Source organism: Lonchura striata, chromosome 3 (genome assembly GCF_050655825.1).
Source record: "Lonchura striata isolate lonStrDom1 chromosome 3, ASM5065582v1, whole genome shotgun sequence".
Taxonomy (NCBI): domain Eukaryota; kingdom Metazoa; phylum Chordata; class Aves; order Passeriformes; family Estrildidae; genus Lonchura; species Lonchura striata.
Window position 1 is genome coordinate 68,290,922 of NC_140705.1, and position 17,467 is coordinate 68,308,388.

The following is a 17,467-nucleotide window of genomic DNA, read 5'->3' on the forward strand; positions in this document are numbered from 1 at the left end:
ATCTTCAAATTTCAGTGGTCGTATTTATCCCAATTATCATGAAGGAGTATAAAAGACATAACAAGGTGGAAAAAGTAGTATATTATTTATATAGTGAGACTGTTGGATATATTATAGAAAACAAAGGCAAACCAAGTGTAACTCAGCATAGTAACGTGAACTTTTTTTTTCCAGCCAACACAGATGATAGATGATATTTTTGCTTTTCCACTTACAGAAAATGCCAAATTAATTTAATTTGCTGTACCTAGTCACTGTGTACAAAACTGGTTCCCATCTCTTTGAAGTAACAAAAGCATTAGAATAGAATGAAAGTTCAAACTTGCCCCTTTTTATATAAATATTGAGAGTAATGGTGTTTGGAATACTCAGATTATCCCATTCGAAAAAATAATTTGTACTGAATCATATGAAAAGCCCTCTGAATATATTTCAGATAACAGTTAGTAGCAATGGGCTTTATGAAGGTTACCTTACACTTAGTTTTAGTTTGCACACCATGTTGGCAAATTTTTATCTTAATACCTATTTTTCATGCAGCATGTTTGCTTGAAGATTATTTAAAAAGAAAAACTTTTCAGACAAAATCTAAATCATTTTTAAACCAGCTGAGACTAAGAAAATATCTAGCACGTTTCCATGTCAAATATGTCTGGATACCTTTTCGTCTGGTACCTTTTTCTACTGGGTATACAACAGCACAAAGAGAAATAATTTTCCTTGTCATAAAATGTGAGACAGGTGATAGCATACAATGTACAGGTCTGTTGCATAACTTCCATAAAAAAAGTCATTTAAATCTCAAAACTGAAAGAAACAACAACATTATAAATCCCTCCTTTGCATGTGAAACCTGGCAACTTCCTTCCCATGTCCTTGTGACACCTTTTCTCAGTGAAAAAAACCTGTGCAGAAGATGCAATAGCACTAGAGCAGTTGATGGTAATGTAAAAGAGAAAACTTTTCCTTCCTTTCCTCTTACAGGATATATAAACTTAGACCCCTGTCTTGCACCCAATATTCATCATATCTGGAAAAACGATCTAATCCTGTTTCTGATATTGTTCATATTATCCAGAAATTGCAGAAGTTGCTGAATTCAAGAGCACAAATGGATAGATGGCTAGGTTTCATTTCTTAAGAAAATTAGGGAAAATTTCCAGGAACTGATTTGATTATGGCATTTAATCACTTTCACTTTAAGAAAGTATTAGCTGATAGAGACCTTGAAATAGGAAAAGAAGATGTAATTTTCAAAAATTAAAATATTTTAAAAAAGAAAAAAAAAAATCAAACTACCCAAAAATATATCCGAGGAAAAAGAATCAGAAGAAAAACATAGTTCCAACAGGTTGCAATGACCATTCCTAAATTACTCCAGAAGCTGGGGATTCACCTTTTCAGGATCATCCCAACTAGTGAAATACAAGGCACTTGGGTCCAGAAAAGATTCACTGGAAATAACAACTAGGCTAAGAACAGATGGACTGAATGTTTTTTATGGTCTTAAATGCTTTACAAAAACATAAGGACTTCCATTTTCATCTTACATCTGCTTTTCTAATAATAAAAAGTTAATACTAGGAAAATTAGCCAAAATTATTACAAAATAATACCTAGGCTGTAAGTCACCCTTGTGTAGGAGAGTGCATCTCTAATTCTGCTTGCCTAACACACTATAGCCCAGACTATGTCATGATACTCCTCATTATAAAATTATTTACTATTCCATCTCCACAAGATTCCTCCCTTTTTTGTCATCTTTTTCTGGTTTGTTGGTTTTTGTGTTTTGTTTCTTTCCTGCTGATGAACTGATGAAAGTGGCACATGCACACAGCACTCCACACCCCAGCAAAATAAAAAAAAAAAATATTACCTGTTTAAAATGAAAAGTGAAAATAATGCTACCTAAGGAAATAAACTAGATTGTAGTTTTATTTTTGAAACCAAAACCATTCAAGCAAGCTATGAATGTCAGTGTTTTAATAAATTGTCAGAGCTAACCATACTATTTTACAGGGAAATGATGAAACCTCAGAGCAGAAAATAAGCACTCAGTGCCTAGAAGAAACAGAGCACTACACATATTCTTTCTCAGGAAATTTCAGTCATTTTCCACTGTTGCCTTTGATAGTAGCATTTTTCTGGTTTATGAGAGTCAAGTAGGTATACACAGATAGATTGATCACTGATCTCACAAAGTATTGAAATTCTCATTTTGGGATTCTTGCACTAAAAACAGGTATTTATTGCAGAGCTGATCTTGCACATTTAACACACACTAATTGAGAAGTAGCAGTAAATCCAGTAAGTGCACACAGTTATTCTTTCTTAGGGACAAGAAAGCTGCTTATTGTTCTGACTCAAGTCAGTATGAGATTTTGTTCATGTTACTCAGCCATTACATTGCTGCTAACTTACCTGTTATATAACAAGAATACCTATTATATAAACATGGCATTCAAGAGATTACACAATACAAAAGGCAAACACAAGGAGACTCTTCTAAGCACAGCATCTTAATGATTTCTAATGTAATGAAAAGTAACTGAGGACTGAAAAAACCTTCTTTTGCACAATTCTTTCCACCAGAAAACTGAGGTCATGCTGAAACCAGTTTACAGCAACAATTTCTCAAAAAAATTCTATACTTTCTTCTACTAAATGAAATGAAGCACTGTTATTTTAATAAAAAGAATTTATGCTTCTCCAGGAAGGTAATAGTGCTTCAGGTAAAACAAATAACCTTACAACTTCTTTTAACACTTACTTCAAACAAATGTGAAGCTGCCTATGTAAGTACCTGCCCTATGATATACAAATATAAATGCAAAGGCAAAATTTGTGTATTTTTCATAGAAAAATAGAAAATACATAAGGATACCAAATTCCAGTACTATTAATTTATCAGCAAGTACATATTCAGTCATTTTAGTATCACAATCATTCCTGACTTTCAGAGACTTACTGAAAAAATACTGATGTTGACAACACAACCTTGTGCTCATCTACAATTATTTTCAAGATTGGTCTCTTCTAACATCAATAGATCAATATTCAAGAGACACAAGCAGATTCCTAATGCATTTCTACAGAAGCCACCCAAATTTGCAGTAGAAATATATTTATGATTTACTGAACACCATCTCTCTCTGTTGGTATAGCTGTAGCTCTGTATCTTCTGTTAGTGTTGGCATTTAATAGGTGCTGAGAGCACAGTAAACTACTCTGTAAACAGCCAAGAGCCACATGATGACCACACTCAGAACCTTGCTTTATCTTTCCTGTGTACATCTCAGAAGACCTTTGAGTACAGAGTACTGTAGATCAGGACAGCTGTCATTAGTGTTATTAGGCCTGGGTGTAAGTGTCCAGAATTCTGACCTTCATGGTTATGGACAGAAAACATCAATAATTTTTTCCAGAAAATACCAGATAACCACCAAACATGGTATGCCACATTGGTCAGTGTATTCTACAAAAATCTTTTTCTACTCACATCTAGTGCAGAAAATAGTCCAGAACTAGTGCAAACATTCCACCTAAAACCCCTACAATGCATTCTTAATCTGCCCTGTTCCCAACAGAATACCCGAGCTTGTATTGTCCATCATTCTGCAGAGACATTTGTTCATTCTCCAATGTTCTCTGAGTGTGATCTTCATATTAAAAGAAATATTCTCTTAACACATGGCCCCAGGACTCTGCTAAAGACAGTGCAAGAGAAAATCTGCAAGCTGATGCTATGATTTAAATAAAAGTTTCAGTACTTCATATTTGAAAATTGCATGCTTTTTCATTCACTGTATTCTGCCCTATAGCATTACTTTATCACACTTCCTTCAGTTCATGTCCCTGCTTCCATCTGTTGAGAATAAAATATAGAAAACTGTTGCTCTTTACACATGTGGCCATACACAGTTATCACTGTACATCCTGGGGTTTGGGCTGTGACTTTTGACATTATGCCTCTGTGTGTCTGTTCTTTGATTTTATTTTTCCCCTGTGAATTTGCTTGCTCTTGGGTTCAGTATTCACAAAGTATGGGAAGAGGGCTTCAGAAGTCCAGATCTGCTTACTCTGGTAGCAGCTCTTCTCTCAGATATGCTTTTCATTCTCTTGGAACAAATTCTCACTGCAGAACACACTCTGGATCATCCATGGGACTGCTCCTAGTCTTCACTTCCCAAATACCATTTTCAGTCTAAGTGCCTGGCATTTAATGGGACTGACTATGCTACATTGGTTTGGTTTCTTGAGGCATCCCCATAAATATCAGAGGCATACTTTTCTCCTGCCAGCTTTCTTGAGTGATGGACTCAAGGTTAACAGCGACTTCTCTTTTGCCTGTACAACTCCTATGCCTACAGTCACCGTTCCTCAAAAATTTACAGGATTTGAGCTAGAGCACAGCATTCAAATGAACACTATAAGGTGCATATGGAACATTCAATTACAGCATAACAAATCAAATTAATTGCACTGCAGGGAAGAGTAATTACAATACCATTATTTATTTATAAATAATTATTTTCTAGTAAAAAAAATTAATTAATTCCTATTAGAAATAATAATTCTTGTAGGATTTAAGTAATTCCTATATTCTTCACCTTACAGATTGCTATTTCTTGTTCACCAAGGCTCAATAATATTTTATCTTCAGCTTAAAGACCTGTCACAATATATTTTAACTCCGGGCACACACGAGAGTTTCATTATTTCCAGACACAACCAGCATACATCCAAGTCATTTTAAGACCTTTTGACAGTCTCACCCAATATAGTCAGGAATGCTCAGAAAGCTGATTTGTTCAGAAGTGATCAAGCTTTATATGACACATTATGAGATTCTGGAATTGAAACACCCTTGTAACTCTATACTGACTCATAGCACATTGAAATTGCGAATTTACAACTCTAGCAGCCTTCAGTGGACACTGCAAATGCTTATAATTTCGAAAAAAACCCAAATAATTCCTGTAGCAAAAGACAAAAATTCAGCACAATCATGTTATAAGCATGTGACAGTCATGAAACCTGTAGTATCCTATGAAAAAAGTACTATTTTGTAAGATGAAGAAAGGTGAATATTTAATAACTTACCCCTTCTGCCTTTTCTTCCGTGTTAGCCAGCATTTCCTGGAGGGCCCGTACTGACAGAGACTGCTCCAGCACAAAGGTGCAGATGGACAAATCAGGTGGAACATTCTAGGTAAAAGGGAACCATGAGATCACATTAGTAACATAAGAATCATGAGTAGCACTTTCCAGTAGCTCCATTTTGCCTCACCATTCATGGACCTGAAAGACCCAATACATCTGTGAGGCTATGAAATCCAGCCACATAGTGGGCTGGAACAGTTAAGTTTTAGCCAGTAAAGGGAAGCAATGCTCTGCTCAGCATGTGCAAGCTGATACCTGGGGTATCGGGTCCTCTCTAAAAAAGAAAAACTCTCAATAAAAGAAGAAACCAAAGAATTTCATCAAGTTCAGCAGAGGATCACTATGAATGTCAGGGTTAGTGCACTCTCCCTCTGTGTCTGGGATCTTGCAATTCTCTTTAAAAATCTAATAGTGATTATAGGGTAATAGAGGCAGACTCTTCTTGGATGTGCTCCTTGGAAGGAATAGGAGCAGCAATACAAGCTGTACAAAGAAAATCAGAGAAAAAAAATTGGGAGTGGAAAGGCTCTTAAGAAAAGCAATAATGGGTCTGCTTGGACATTAGCACATGGAACATGTGTCCAGACACTATGCTTAGATTGTGAGGAAAACTAAATTCAGTCTTTAGGCTACTGGTAGTTAGCCAGAGCTCATCATTATCATGAGGGTCAAGATTAATTTTCCTAGCAGAAATAGAGGACATCAAGTATCAAGGCCAAGTCAGAAGCTTCAAAGCCTTGCAGGGCACTACACTTCACCACAGGCTGCTCCAACTGGGATAAAACTCAGGACTCTTATAAAAATCATTATTTAACTTGTTATGCTTGAAATAAATATCATTGAACTATGGAAAAGTTAATTTTCCAGACTATCATAAAAATTCATATAAAATTGAAAGAGGTTTGTAATAGCAATGTCTAAGTTACAAAGCAGCAAAGTAAAATTAGATTTTATGTGGGGATCTTTTCTTCTGTTAATAGAACGTGCAACTCCTACACACCTTTACTTGCCTCAGAAATTCTTTTGTATTCCTACTCTATTTTCTTTCATTTTCATTTAGTTTAGAAATATTTTTATTGACTGTTGGAGTCCAGATTTTTACAGCATGAATGCTTTTGCTGCTAAAGCTGTAAAACTGCACACTTACTCAAACTTTGTACAAAGTGAAGAGGCGACTTCCAAGGCCAAATGGTAAAAAGGTAGTTGCAAAATCGTTTTTTTTGCCCCCAAAAGTTAGTTTCTTCAGAATACCTCACACTCTTACCAGCTTATTATATTGCTGTTCATCCCTACTTAATACAGCAACTCAGATCTGTTTAATACATAATAGGTCTTTCACTATTTTCCAATACCTATATTTCAATTAAATTAATATAAAATTGTACTTTAAGTTTAGGTGTCAGCCAGATGAAAAATATTTCAATAGCATCTTCTGTTACATGGGTTTTGACTGACTTATGCAATGATACTTTGACATGGAATATTTTTCAGCCAACTCCTTCCAAGAAATGACCAATTAGATTGTCTTCAAAAAACCCTTGTAATGTAAGTATCATCACAAGCCCTAATGTTACAAAGCAGGAAAGAGAGCACACAAAGATCTCAGGATGCAAGGTGCTGCTTCTACACAGATAATGTAAGGAGTTTCCCAGTCTAGAAAGCCTCACAGCCTAACAGTGCAGCTCACCCTCCAGTCTGCCCAGTTAAACTGACAAACAAGAGCATGAAAAAAAGAGAAAAAAATGCTCCATACACTGTGCTCAGAAATGAGCCAAGGCTACCTTTTCTGTGTAAATAAGCAAAGTCTCCTTAACAATATTCCCACTGTTATTACTGTTATTTAAAGTAGCGGTTTTGGTGGCAGAACATGTCTCACACATACAATTTTGGACATATCAAATGCTTTACTATTGAACCTACCCCAAAGGTTATGTACTGTCCAATAATGAAAATCCTGCATCATCCAACTGATCAAACCAACAGAACTAGGACACTTTTCCTTCCTCCATTTCATTCTCCTTTATGTTCAAGACAGCCATGAGCACTTCCTTTCCTACCCATTAAAACTGAGGTAGGAAGTCCCAATGAACACTTTTCAGCTACTCTCCTTGCAGGTAAGGCACACTTTTTGCTGCTAGTGAAAATTAGAAACATATGAGATCATTTTGCTTTAATTAAGTGAAAGAAGTACTGTGTTCTTACAGTCTAGCAAAATGTTAGAGGCTTTTTTATGAGGCAAAAGGGAGAGGACATTATGCCTCCTCATCTTCATTGTGTGAATGCATGGGTACTTGGTGGCCCTCAGAGAGAAATGTTTTTCCCTTAAGAGCTGAAGAAGGATGCACCTACTGATGCTTGCAGGGAGCATGTGAATTAGACCTCCCTTTCTGGCAATTCCTCAGCCAGCTCTGCTCTACTAAAGATCCAACAGGCATGACTGCATCAATCCCAGGATGTACAACTATCAAAGCATGGAAAACCAGGGGACAGATGCAGACCTGCCATGTATTTAGCTCAGTTACAGCCCTGCTCATCTCTATACACTTCATTTCAATGCTGCTGCTTTTAATGCTATGGATTTAAAGGATGAGGCTTTGGGCCTCAGACACAGACTGAAGTTTCCTCCCTTTAACAGCCCCCTCCGAAAACAGTAACTCCAACTAATTTTAAAATTCTCATTTAAATATAACAAAAATTATTCACAGTGCCGTTTCCATGTCTTCAAAACATAAAATAAAAATGAGGAAAGAAAACCAGAGTCCTTGCCAGACCTCTGATTATCTATCTTACTGTCTGTCAGATTATCTTACACACAGAGGATGGCATATGAAAAATAAAGGTATTCTATGGCAGTCTAACATTCTCAACTGAACAATATCTTCATGCATAAGTACAGTATATAATACATTTTAGTATCCAGTCTGGGGAGAAACTGCATATTCTATCGGCTACACGGAAAACCTGTAGCAATTAATTTTCAACATTAGGCTTCTTTGAGAACAGGTGAAATGTCTTGGCAGATATTTCAGTGACTGCTTTGCTAGACTATGAACACACTATTAAATAATAAATAATTTTAAAAGAAAATATTTTGCTACATGTCTAAACAGCCACCAATGCACTTTTAATAAATGCCAAAACTACCAGGTTTAACTAACAGTTAAATGGTAATAATACATCTCTATTTTGATAACAGAATACAAACTATAACCCCATAAACTGATCAGCTCAAAAGCAGAGGCCTCATCAGATAGAAATAACCATATTGGCAATCTTCAACCTCCTTTCCCACCAATTTTCATCATATTTATATTTGCTGCAGTAACTTTTTAAACAAAGACATGGAAAATTAATTCATATTCCAAAGCAGGGGTTGGTTTGTTTTGTGACAGAGTATGTAATGTCCTTGGACAATCCAGGGAATCTGTATTACTTCAGTTCATATAATCAGTGGAAAATTCTGAAAAGCAATGGCAGTATTCAATATAATTTCTTTTCAGTTCATTTCTGGCACATTAGCAAAATCAATCATACTTTAATGGGTTTGAATATAAAATATACTAACTTAAAAGGAAAATAGTAGTAACTCCAGTTTATCTCAGTATTAATTAAAGCATTACTGATTTAGTTGCCAGTTTATGCTTAGATTTGCCCTCTTGTCAATTTCTCTTTTTAGAAAATCTACTCAAGTCATAATTACAGCCTAATATGCAAGTAGTTCAATTTTAAAAAACGTTATTACATAAATAAAGAATGTATATTGCATTTCAAAAGGACATTCAGTACCTCTAGGAGAAAAGCAATAAATTATTATTAACTTTTTCTATTGCCCCTTCATCATAGCTTGTAATAGCCCAATCAGCAAAATTAGGCAAGCTAAAATAAATGTAACGGTCATACCCATTACTGATGTAATTACTGGATTATTTAGAAAATTGGTAAATTCCTAATTCTTCCTGTCATTTTAAACTACATTTATTGTGTACACTAGTTTTCTGTAGTAATATTTGCACATTAAACTCTGCTTTACTCTGTGGGAGGCAGATTTGCAAATTAGATAATCATACCCTTTATAAAAAAGGTGTTTCAAGTAAAGCTTTTGAAATATATTTCAACCCTAACTGCATTCCAACCCACAGGTGAATCATGGGTACTGGGTGTATTAGTTATCCTCAATTTAATTGAGAACTTCTATTTTCCACACTTCAAATTTCTATTTACACACTCCAATGAAAGCAAGAGGCTGAGACACGAAACTCAGCACTGTTGTCATTACTCTGACAACCACACAGTGCTAACAAACCACTGGAATGTACAACCTGCTCATATAATATATTGCATATAATCTTGTGAATGCAAACTGAACTTCTGCCTCTCTTAAATATTAGTCAAGACTGAAGGACAATAAATTGCATCAGCAAACAGAATTCTGTCTCAAAGAACAAGCAGCTTCACCTCAGCTTTACTTGTCTTCCTAGATATTTGCAAGCTTCTTAGTTATTTTCCTAAGCTCACAGTTATTTTTGGGTTTTTTATAACCAAATTTCCAATTAAATGGACTTGCAGGTACTTAGTTTTTAACTGTATACTGAGAATTCACACAGCAATGCCTAATCGATCACCTAATTAAGCAGCCTGATGTCAAAAAATGAGACGTAGATGTTCATATCTCTTTTTATTGCTAGCACATTTACTAGATGCCTAACTTTGAGAATCCAAGTAGGAGGACTCAGAAAATTCATTTTGGCACACAATTTAAGCAAAACATCTGTAGTCCTATTTGTGGGAGTAGTCTGAAAGAAACTGAACCCATCAGCTATTTTCAAGTTCCATTTCAATTTATACATCTCTATCTTTCTGGCAGCCCTTTCTATTTAAATGAGATTCTGTCTGGTGACAGTGATGAAACGCACTCAATATAACCAAGGAAAAACTTCTATTTCTAGGACTCTACACAGAAGGCCTAGCTTTCATTGTTTTCAAGCTTGTCATCAAAACTATGGACCCAGAACAGAAATATATGGGTCTGACAACCCAAGTCCTGTCAGCCAAACATAATGAACCATATTCATCAAATCTCAAAGCAAAAAAGACAGAGAATGAATTATGAGTCTTACAGTTTCAGTTCTGTAGAGAGTACAAGTAACACTGTCCTCTCCCTGAAACTCCTCCAGGAACAGTGTCAAGCTCCCTTGTGTTTACCATGAGCAGACTGTGAAGGTTGCCTGGACACCTCCTACAAAAGTTTCCTATCAGCTGCTTCTGACTATTTTAGTGTGAAACCATCACATTCTGTATGAGGACACTTTCTGTATAGGACATTTCATCCCAAGCAGTTGCCTCCCCCAAAAGCAGAGAAATTCTCTGCATTCAAAACTTTTTATGTTATTCTACCTAAAATTTGTAGTGCCCACATGTTTTTGAAAGAGCAGTTTGACAAGGGAGTGGCTTTTTGTCACAAGTACACTTTTCACTTTTTCTAGGAAGAACTTCAAAAATGTTCTACTTCCTGAAAAATGCCATTTTCACATAGTGAAAAGTTTCTTGTTAACATCTGAAAGCTCAAAAGAGTCCTTTTTACACAGGAAAACTGTTTCAGCTGAGATAAAACTTAGAAATTGACAGGAGGATAAAATCAGAACAGGGTCTAGAATTAAAAAAAAAAAAAAAAAGCAATAGTTCCATTTTCAAATCTTAAAACACAAGACAGCTCCATGTCCTCAGTGGTTCTCTTGAATTGTGTTGGTTGCCTATGCCATATGCTGATGTCCTTGTTAATCTGACCTAAACAACTGACAGTTTTGTCTGGTTACAGGGAGTTACTAGTTTTTATTCTCTGTGAGTTTACACAGCAGTGAACACAAAACTCCTTCCCCACTTTCATTTTCAGATAGTGAGATGTCACCTGCTACTGAGGAACAGAGCTTATTGGCAAAGAAAATTGTGTATGTCTGAAACTTAATCTGTACAAACTTGAAGACGTAGAAGGAAACTGTTTGTTGAAACTGTTTTCCTTCTCACAATCTTTAAAAATCCACAAGAAACCTACTTCTATTTAAGATGTTCTTACTTAAGTACAATTACAGTATTTTTCTTTATGCTGAAAAAAGTTTCAAATTTTCATCTTACAGTTTTTCAGTTTTTGCTCTTTGGAAATTGCCTTGATCCTGAAATCTGTCAAAGGTCTTGAGGCCATTATTAACAGAGCAGACTGTCTTAATCACTTGGAAGCTGTAATTCCTGGCAAGGTATTTACTTTCTGTATAGATTAAGAGCTGCATACATTCCATCGTTAAATGGGTAAGAGACTTTTTCCTCTTACCTTCAATCTCTAGTCTCCTTTCTAACCTAAGGACATAAGCCCCATGTACCTACATTACTGAGAGCTGTTTCCTTTTTATCTCCTTATTGAAAATTTAAAAGTCTTAGCAATAGAGAGAAGCAATATTAGGTAAGGAGCCATACAACTACACTGCAGCATTGATGGATAAACTTGGTCAATGAGCTCAACTCCCACCACAACATTTGCTGCTGTAGCCAGAAGCTTAGATGAACCTAATTAATAGTGTATCACCCTAATGCAGTGAAAATGTGTTCATTTTTAAGGTAATTAGGAAAATTTCATGCTGATTAATAAAATAAGAAAAGCTCATAGGATCAACAGCACTACAGAGTGTCTAGGCATACATCCAAATTAACAAAAACATGGTTTGTTTATCTTCATATTAATGCTGAAAGTTCCATCTTACTATGTTAATCTTATGTGTATTATTCAAAACTTTAACATTCTCTTTTATCTTAGAGATTATATTGTATTTGTACCTTCTGCAATGAGTAATGGAAAAATACAGAAGGATTATTTTCATGGGAGGGTACTGTTGCTTTAGAACCTGGAAGGAAGCAGCTACCCTTTGATTCTTGCAGCATTCTTGCAGAAAGATGACCTTCATAAAACACTATTTTGTCCCTATCTTAAAAACATACCAGATAGCCAAAAGAAAAATCTTCCTAATCCCTGACCAGATTTAATACAAACCATGCACGTTACAACAGTCATATTGCTAAGCAGCAACCCTGTAACCTTTCAGGATCAAAGAAATAGGGCAGACATGCACATGTTTTGTGCTTGTAATAAGTGACACAGCCTGTGTCAATGGAAGTTCTTGCCCCTGCATAATAATCAATAGACCATTATTTGCTGAGATTCTCTTACTGTTAAATTTATCTGATATCTGAAATGTTCACAGTAGAATTTTCACACGTAAAAATGACATCCAAACAAACATAAATACTAATTCCTCCAGAATGCCATTTGTTATGAGCAATTCATCTACGTTGCAGTAAACGTGAAACACTGTGTCTAAGAAAAGAAAAATCTGCTCATTTATCTCATAAATTATCAACTAAAAATATAACAGACATTAAATATTTACTTTTAAGGTATTTGTTGTAAGTTTTCAACTATTATATTTTCCATTGTATGTTGTTGAAATCAGTGGTCAACCTGTGTACTTATGAAAAACAAATATTGCTGATTGGGTAGCTGTCTCCTGGAAAAGACAGTTTAAAATTATATTTTAAAAAAATGCATTGCCTTAGAAGATATATACATTCACCTCTGTAATGTAAAGCAAATAAATTTGAATCATATATTGAAAGCTTTATAGTACAAAAAAAAAAAAAACAAACTATATTTAATAATGAAGCTCTAGTAGCTCAAGAGAAACTCTAGCAGATAATTTGGGTCAGAGAGAAGGATTTGAAGAGTCCTAAAAGTAAGGACTGCCCGCCAGGAAACTTTCAGGGGTTTAAGGACTTATACTGACAAAGTTCCACTGGTAATAAAAAGTGCAATACTTAAAGGAATAAATATCTTTTTGAAAAAAAAAAAAAAAGCTAACCATGTATACTTAGAAAATGTGGCTTATCTATCAATGTCTATGTATATAAAGCCCCTGTTTACCTGGGCATGGCATTACTGAACATCCACTGCATGATATGAAAAAGAAACACTTGTTTTAGCATACAGCCTTATTAACTACAAAATCAAAAAAAGAATAATTGCAAGAGCAATTTGGTCTTAATATTCAAATTTTGTTCTTTCTTGGTCTAGGGTGCCAAAATATTGCTACTAAGCTGTTAAGATAAAACCAACTGTTGCTTTAAATAATTCTTTGCTTATCATTCAGTAACACACAGAATAAAAAGCTTCCACAAAGTACTGTCTAGACAGAAATACCCACATGCATTTCCCCACCTGCCTCAGAAGTGAATTATGCAAGAAGCAAGAAAGCAAGAAGCTTTAAAATTTAGAGATGGCAAACAGAGTCTCAAGAGTCTAAACAACCTGTGGACTTTTTTCCTGCAACCCTTAAATACATGTTCAGTGGGGATGTAATGAGGAGGGTGTAAAACAAGTTCATAGATACCACCTACATGAGAGTATGGCACTCATTTAGATCATCGATCAACCTGGAGTTTCCTCCTTTACCACAGAGTCAAGATCTTCCTTTTCAAAATTTCACATTCTGATGTCAGATAGCAACTACAGACCTTTGCAGGCAGCTATTATGCACAAGCACATATCATTTTCTAGATGGTTATAATTTTAATTTGCCAATGCTTTGACTTTCAACTAACCAGGCAAAGACGTTTCACTCCCCTACTCAGGTGCCTATCCGTGCTGGGGTTTAAAATAACCTATTGTCTGGTTTTGGTTTATTTTTTAAAAAACAGACAAATAGTTTATTTTTTAAAAAACAGACAAAAAGCATATCCACATAACTTTGAGTTCTTCAAAATAACCAATATTAATTTTCATGAATTCTAAGCAATTCTCCTTGTCTATAGAAAGAAAAAACTTTTATTAAGAATTATGCAGACATTGTGTATCACCTCCATGATAAATTAGCCAGAAACATGCAAAACAAAAAAGAATTGTTTTGCCAAGTTGAGTTAATGAAGACTTACATAGTCATTAATCTATATGCATTTTTGAAATGTATCAGCCCAAAGAGGCTTAATTTACTGTTAGTATACTTCAAACAAAATCAAATATCAAATATGGCACTCAAAGCTTATTAAGCTGTAGTCTTAAGAAACATGCCTATTTTGATTAGCTGTTTTATTTAAAAATAAGACCTTATTGCAATTTGCCTTAATTTCTATGGGCCTTTTTGTTTGCTAATAATCAACTTACATACACTAAAAGATAAATTCTGTATTACTGGGCTTTCTAATTTATTGAATAATGGGCACTCAAATGCTTTCTTGGAAAATCAGTTCATATTTCATATTACACTGAGCAGAACATTTGTTTGCTTTCTGGGACCTCTGTCCAGCCTTCTCATGCAAGTCCTGTGCACGACCTGTTTCTTTTTCTCTCACAGTACTCAAAATGTCACAGAGTTTTGCCATTTTCCTTCATATAGAAATAACTTGTCCCTGCTGTTTCTTTTTAAGATCAATACTTGATGTTTAAAGCATCTTAAACTGTCAAAACTAATTCATCCTACATTATCTAAAGCCATTTCAACAACTGTTGATTTTGATTTGCATTTCTGCCAATTATTGCCTTATCGCCAGCTGTAAACATTGTGCTGTACAAATATAACTGGTCAATAATCAAAGAAACACCAAGAAAACCTGAAAGTCTTAACTCTCCATTATCATTAAAAGACATTTAGATGTGGGATAGAAGTAGAGTTTGCAGTATTAAGGGAAGATTGTATCACATGTTTGAAATCAGCCCAGTGATATTGGTTTCCTGTTCTTTTTTAACCACATGTAAAAAGTCAGTGCTCATGAAAAGGCAACATTTTTGTGGAAGGTGTCTTTGTAAATATTCCAAGACAAGAGTACAAATGCCTGGAAGATGGAATAAACTTCCCACTCTTAAATACATTCTTTATATCCACTAGGGAAGAAAAAGAGAACTTGAAAGGTGTTAAAGCTCCATAATATCTATTAGCATTATTCACATATTCACATCCATCTCTATCAGGTACAGGTTTTCAAACAAACAGCAAACATTCAGCAATTATTCAAAACCAATTAAACACTCAGGAAAAGCAGCCTGAACTGCAACCTTGAGAATTTATGCATAATCTTTAAGAGCATAATAACTTCTTTTACCATCTGGCCTGTGTTTTTTTAAATGCAAAATAAAGCAACTGCTCTTTTGTTTGGGAAACCAGAAAAAGTTAATATTGTATTTGTATATGGTAACCCAAAAGTCACCACTAGGAAAGTTACTAAAACAACTTGCATTTAGGTTTCAAACACAGGGTCACAAAGTTTCAAACTCCAAACTATTTCCACTTGCCCAACTTCCCTCATCCAATTCAGACAATTTATAAACTAACACTCTTAATTTAATGCTGAAAATATTCTTTTTATGCTAGCAAGTTACAGCATTTGTCAGTTGTTACAAAAGCACAAATAATCTTCCTCCTTTTTCATGGGGAAGTAACCAGGAGGTAAAGTCTAAAATCTTGAAAATCACAACCCAAAAGGTCTGTTTCAAAAAGTGTTAAGAAATAAACAAAAAATATTTGATACTCTTTTTTTCCATGTTGTTTCTGACATGATCAATATTGGATACCTCAAATAAACACAGATTCACTCATTAACAGCACATATTTCTTTGCCCTAATTTCTGAGAGCCCATTGGGCTAGGATTATTCATAAGAGTCTGCTGAACCAGATTTAGCCTAACAGTTGTTAAAAATAATGAGTACAAAATACCATGACTTGAAGTGCAAAGAAGGGGTACAAAGATAATCTGAAACTACTGTTTTAGGCAAACATACATCTAAAAGGCTTAAAATAAGCATTTATACTTTTATGTGTTCTTAGCTTGAAACACAGATTTATTTAATGTTTTTTCAGGTTCTCAGATGTGCAGCTACATATCAGTCTAATTAAAACTCAAAGGACTGCTTTGTAACTACTCTGCATGTACTAATGAAGTACATGTCACTCTAAACCCTTCAGAGAAAACTATTTAAAATGCTGAACTCCAGGGGACTTGGCAGAACATGCCAGCTGTGTAACCTTGTGATGTTGGGTTACCCAGGGTAAGTGAGCTTGCACTGAAAAGCCAGCAGCTCTAACTTGCATCAGACATGAAGGTATCCAAATAAGAACTCCTACCTCGAAATACTTTTGATTTCCTCTATTTATCACTTATTTATCTTTCAAGGACTTTCTTATTGTATTTTACTATAGTTAGTGCATTTGGTAAAGACAAGTAATCTGTTTGCAGTCTTTAACATACAGAACTAAGATTTTTACAAGTCACAAGACTTGTATACTAAATGGGGCAAAAGACAAACCCAACCATCAAAACCCATCAACTGTGCACTTGGATGAGGGAATTGCTTTGAAAAGGCTGTTCAAAATGCAAATAGATAAACCAATCATGCAATGATAGCAACTTTCCTTTTAACTAGGAACTGAGCTAAAAATGTTAGGACTCAGAAAATAAATCACAGCAAACTGGCAGGTTTTTAGAAGCCTCTAAAAACTTGCCAAACCAATTACAGGACTGTACACCACATATCTGACTTCATTCCATCACGGTGGTAGTGTTACAGCCATATCTCAGACAAGATTTTTCAGCATAATATCTGCTTCTTTTTACATTTTAATCTTTAAGTAATAAGATGCCTAAACAGTTACTGAGATATATAGTTATAAAGGAAAATTATTTAATGGGATTTTTCAGGTTTTATTTTTTTATTTTAGACTAGAAGTGGAATTCCTACACCCGTTCTACCAAAAAACCCCACACAAATGCAAACACCAAAAAACAACAAAAAACACCTACACAAACAAAGAAAAAACACCCAAAATAGCCACATTACATGTGAGTTTTCAAAAACTTAGGGTTTGTTTTTTTTTAACATACATTTAGATAATGAAGAAAGTTGCAAACCACATATTTGACTGGAAAAATTGCAACTCATGTATTATTCATTAAATTTCATAAATTATATAAATTTAAGTTTCTTGAATGGATGACCTATGTTACTAATAGTGTGAAACAACTCATTAATATTAAAAAAAAGATATTTTGAAATTTTTCTTGCATTGTTTAGTTGACAGCAGACATGATGCATGAATAGATATCATATGTACTATCCTTTTATTCAGTGCCATCAGTTGGAGTACTATCATCAACTAAACTGACCTACAATGTTACCTAGATTCCATCTATCAGCTTTTGTCACTGTATGTTCAGGTTACATGTCATGAACTCTAGCAGCAAATTTAGGAATTCAGAACTTTCCTTTGGAGATTT

General features: G+C 34.8%; 1 protein-coding gene across 8 annotated transcripts in view; it reads right to left on the reverse strand.

Annotated features, from left to right (window-relative positions):
- RYR2 (ryanodine receptor 2) overlaps positions 1-17,467 on the reverse strand; it is a 381,438-nt gene that overhangs the window by 263,284 nt on the left and 100,687 nt on the right. For all 8 annotated transcript variants that reach the window (XM_021527072.4, XM_085576771.1, XM_021527071.4 and 5 more), the window contains exon 3: positions 5,104-5,208. In XM_021527072.4, the coding sequence (XP_021382747.3) occupies positions 5,104-5,208 (105 nt within the window). The remainder of the gene's footprint in view (positions 1-5,103; positions 5,209-17,467) is intronic.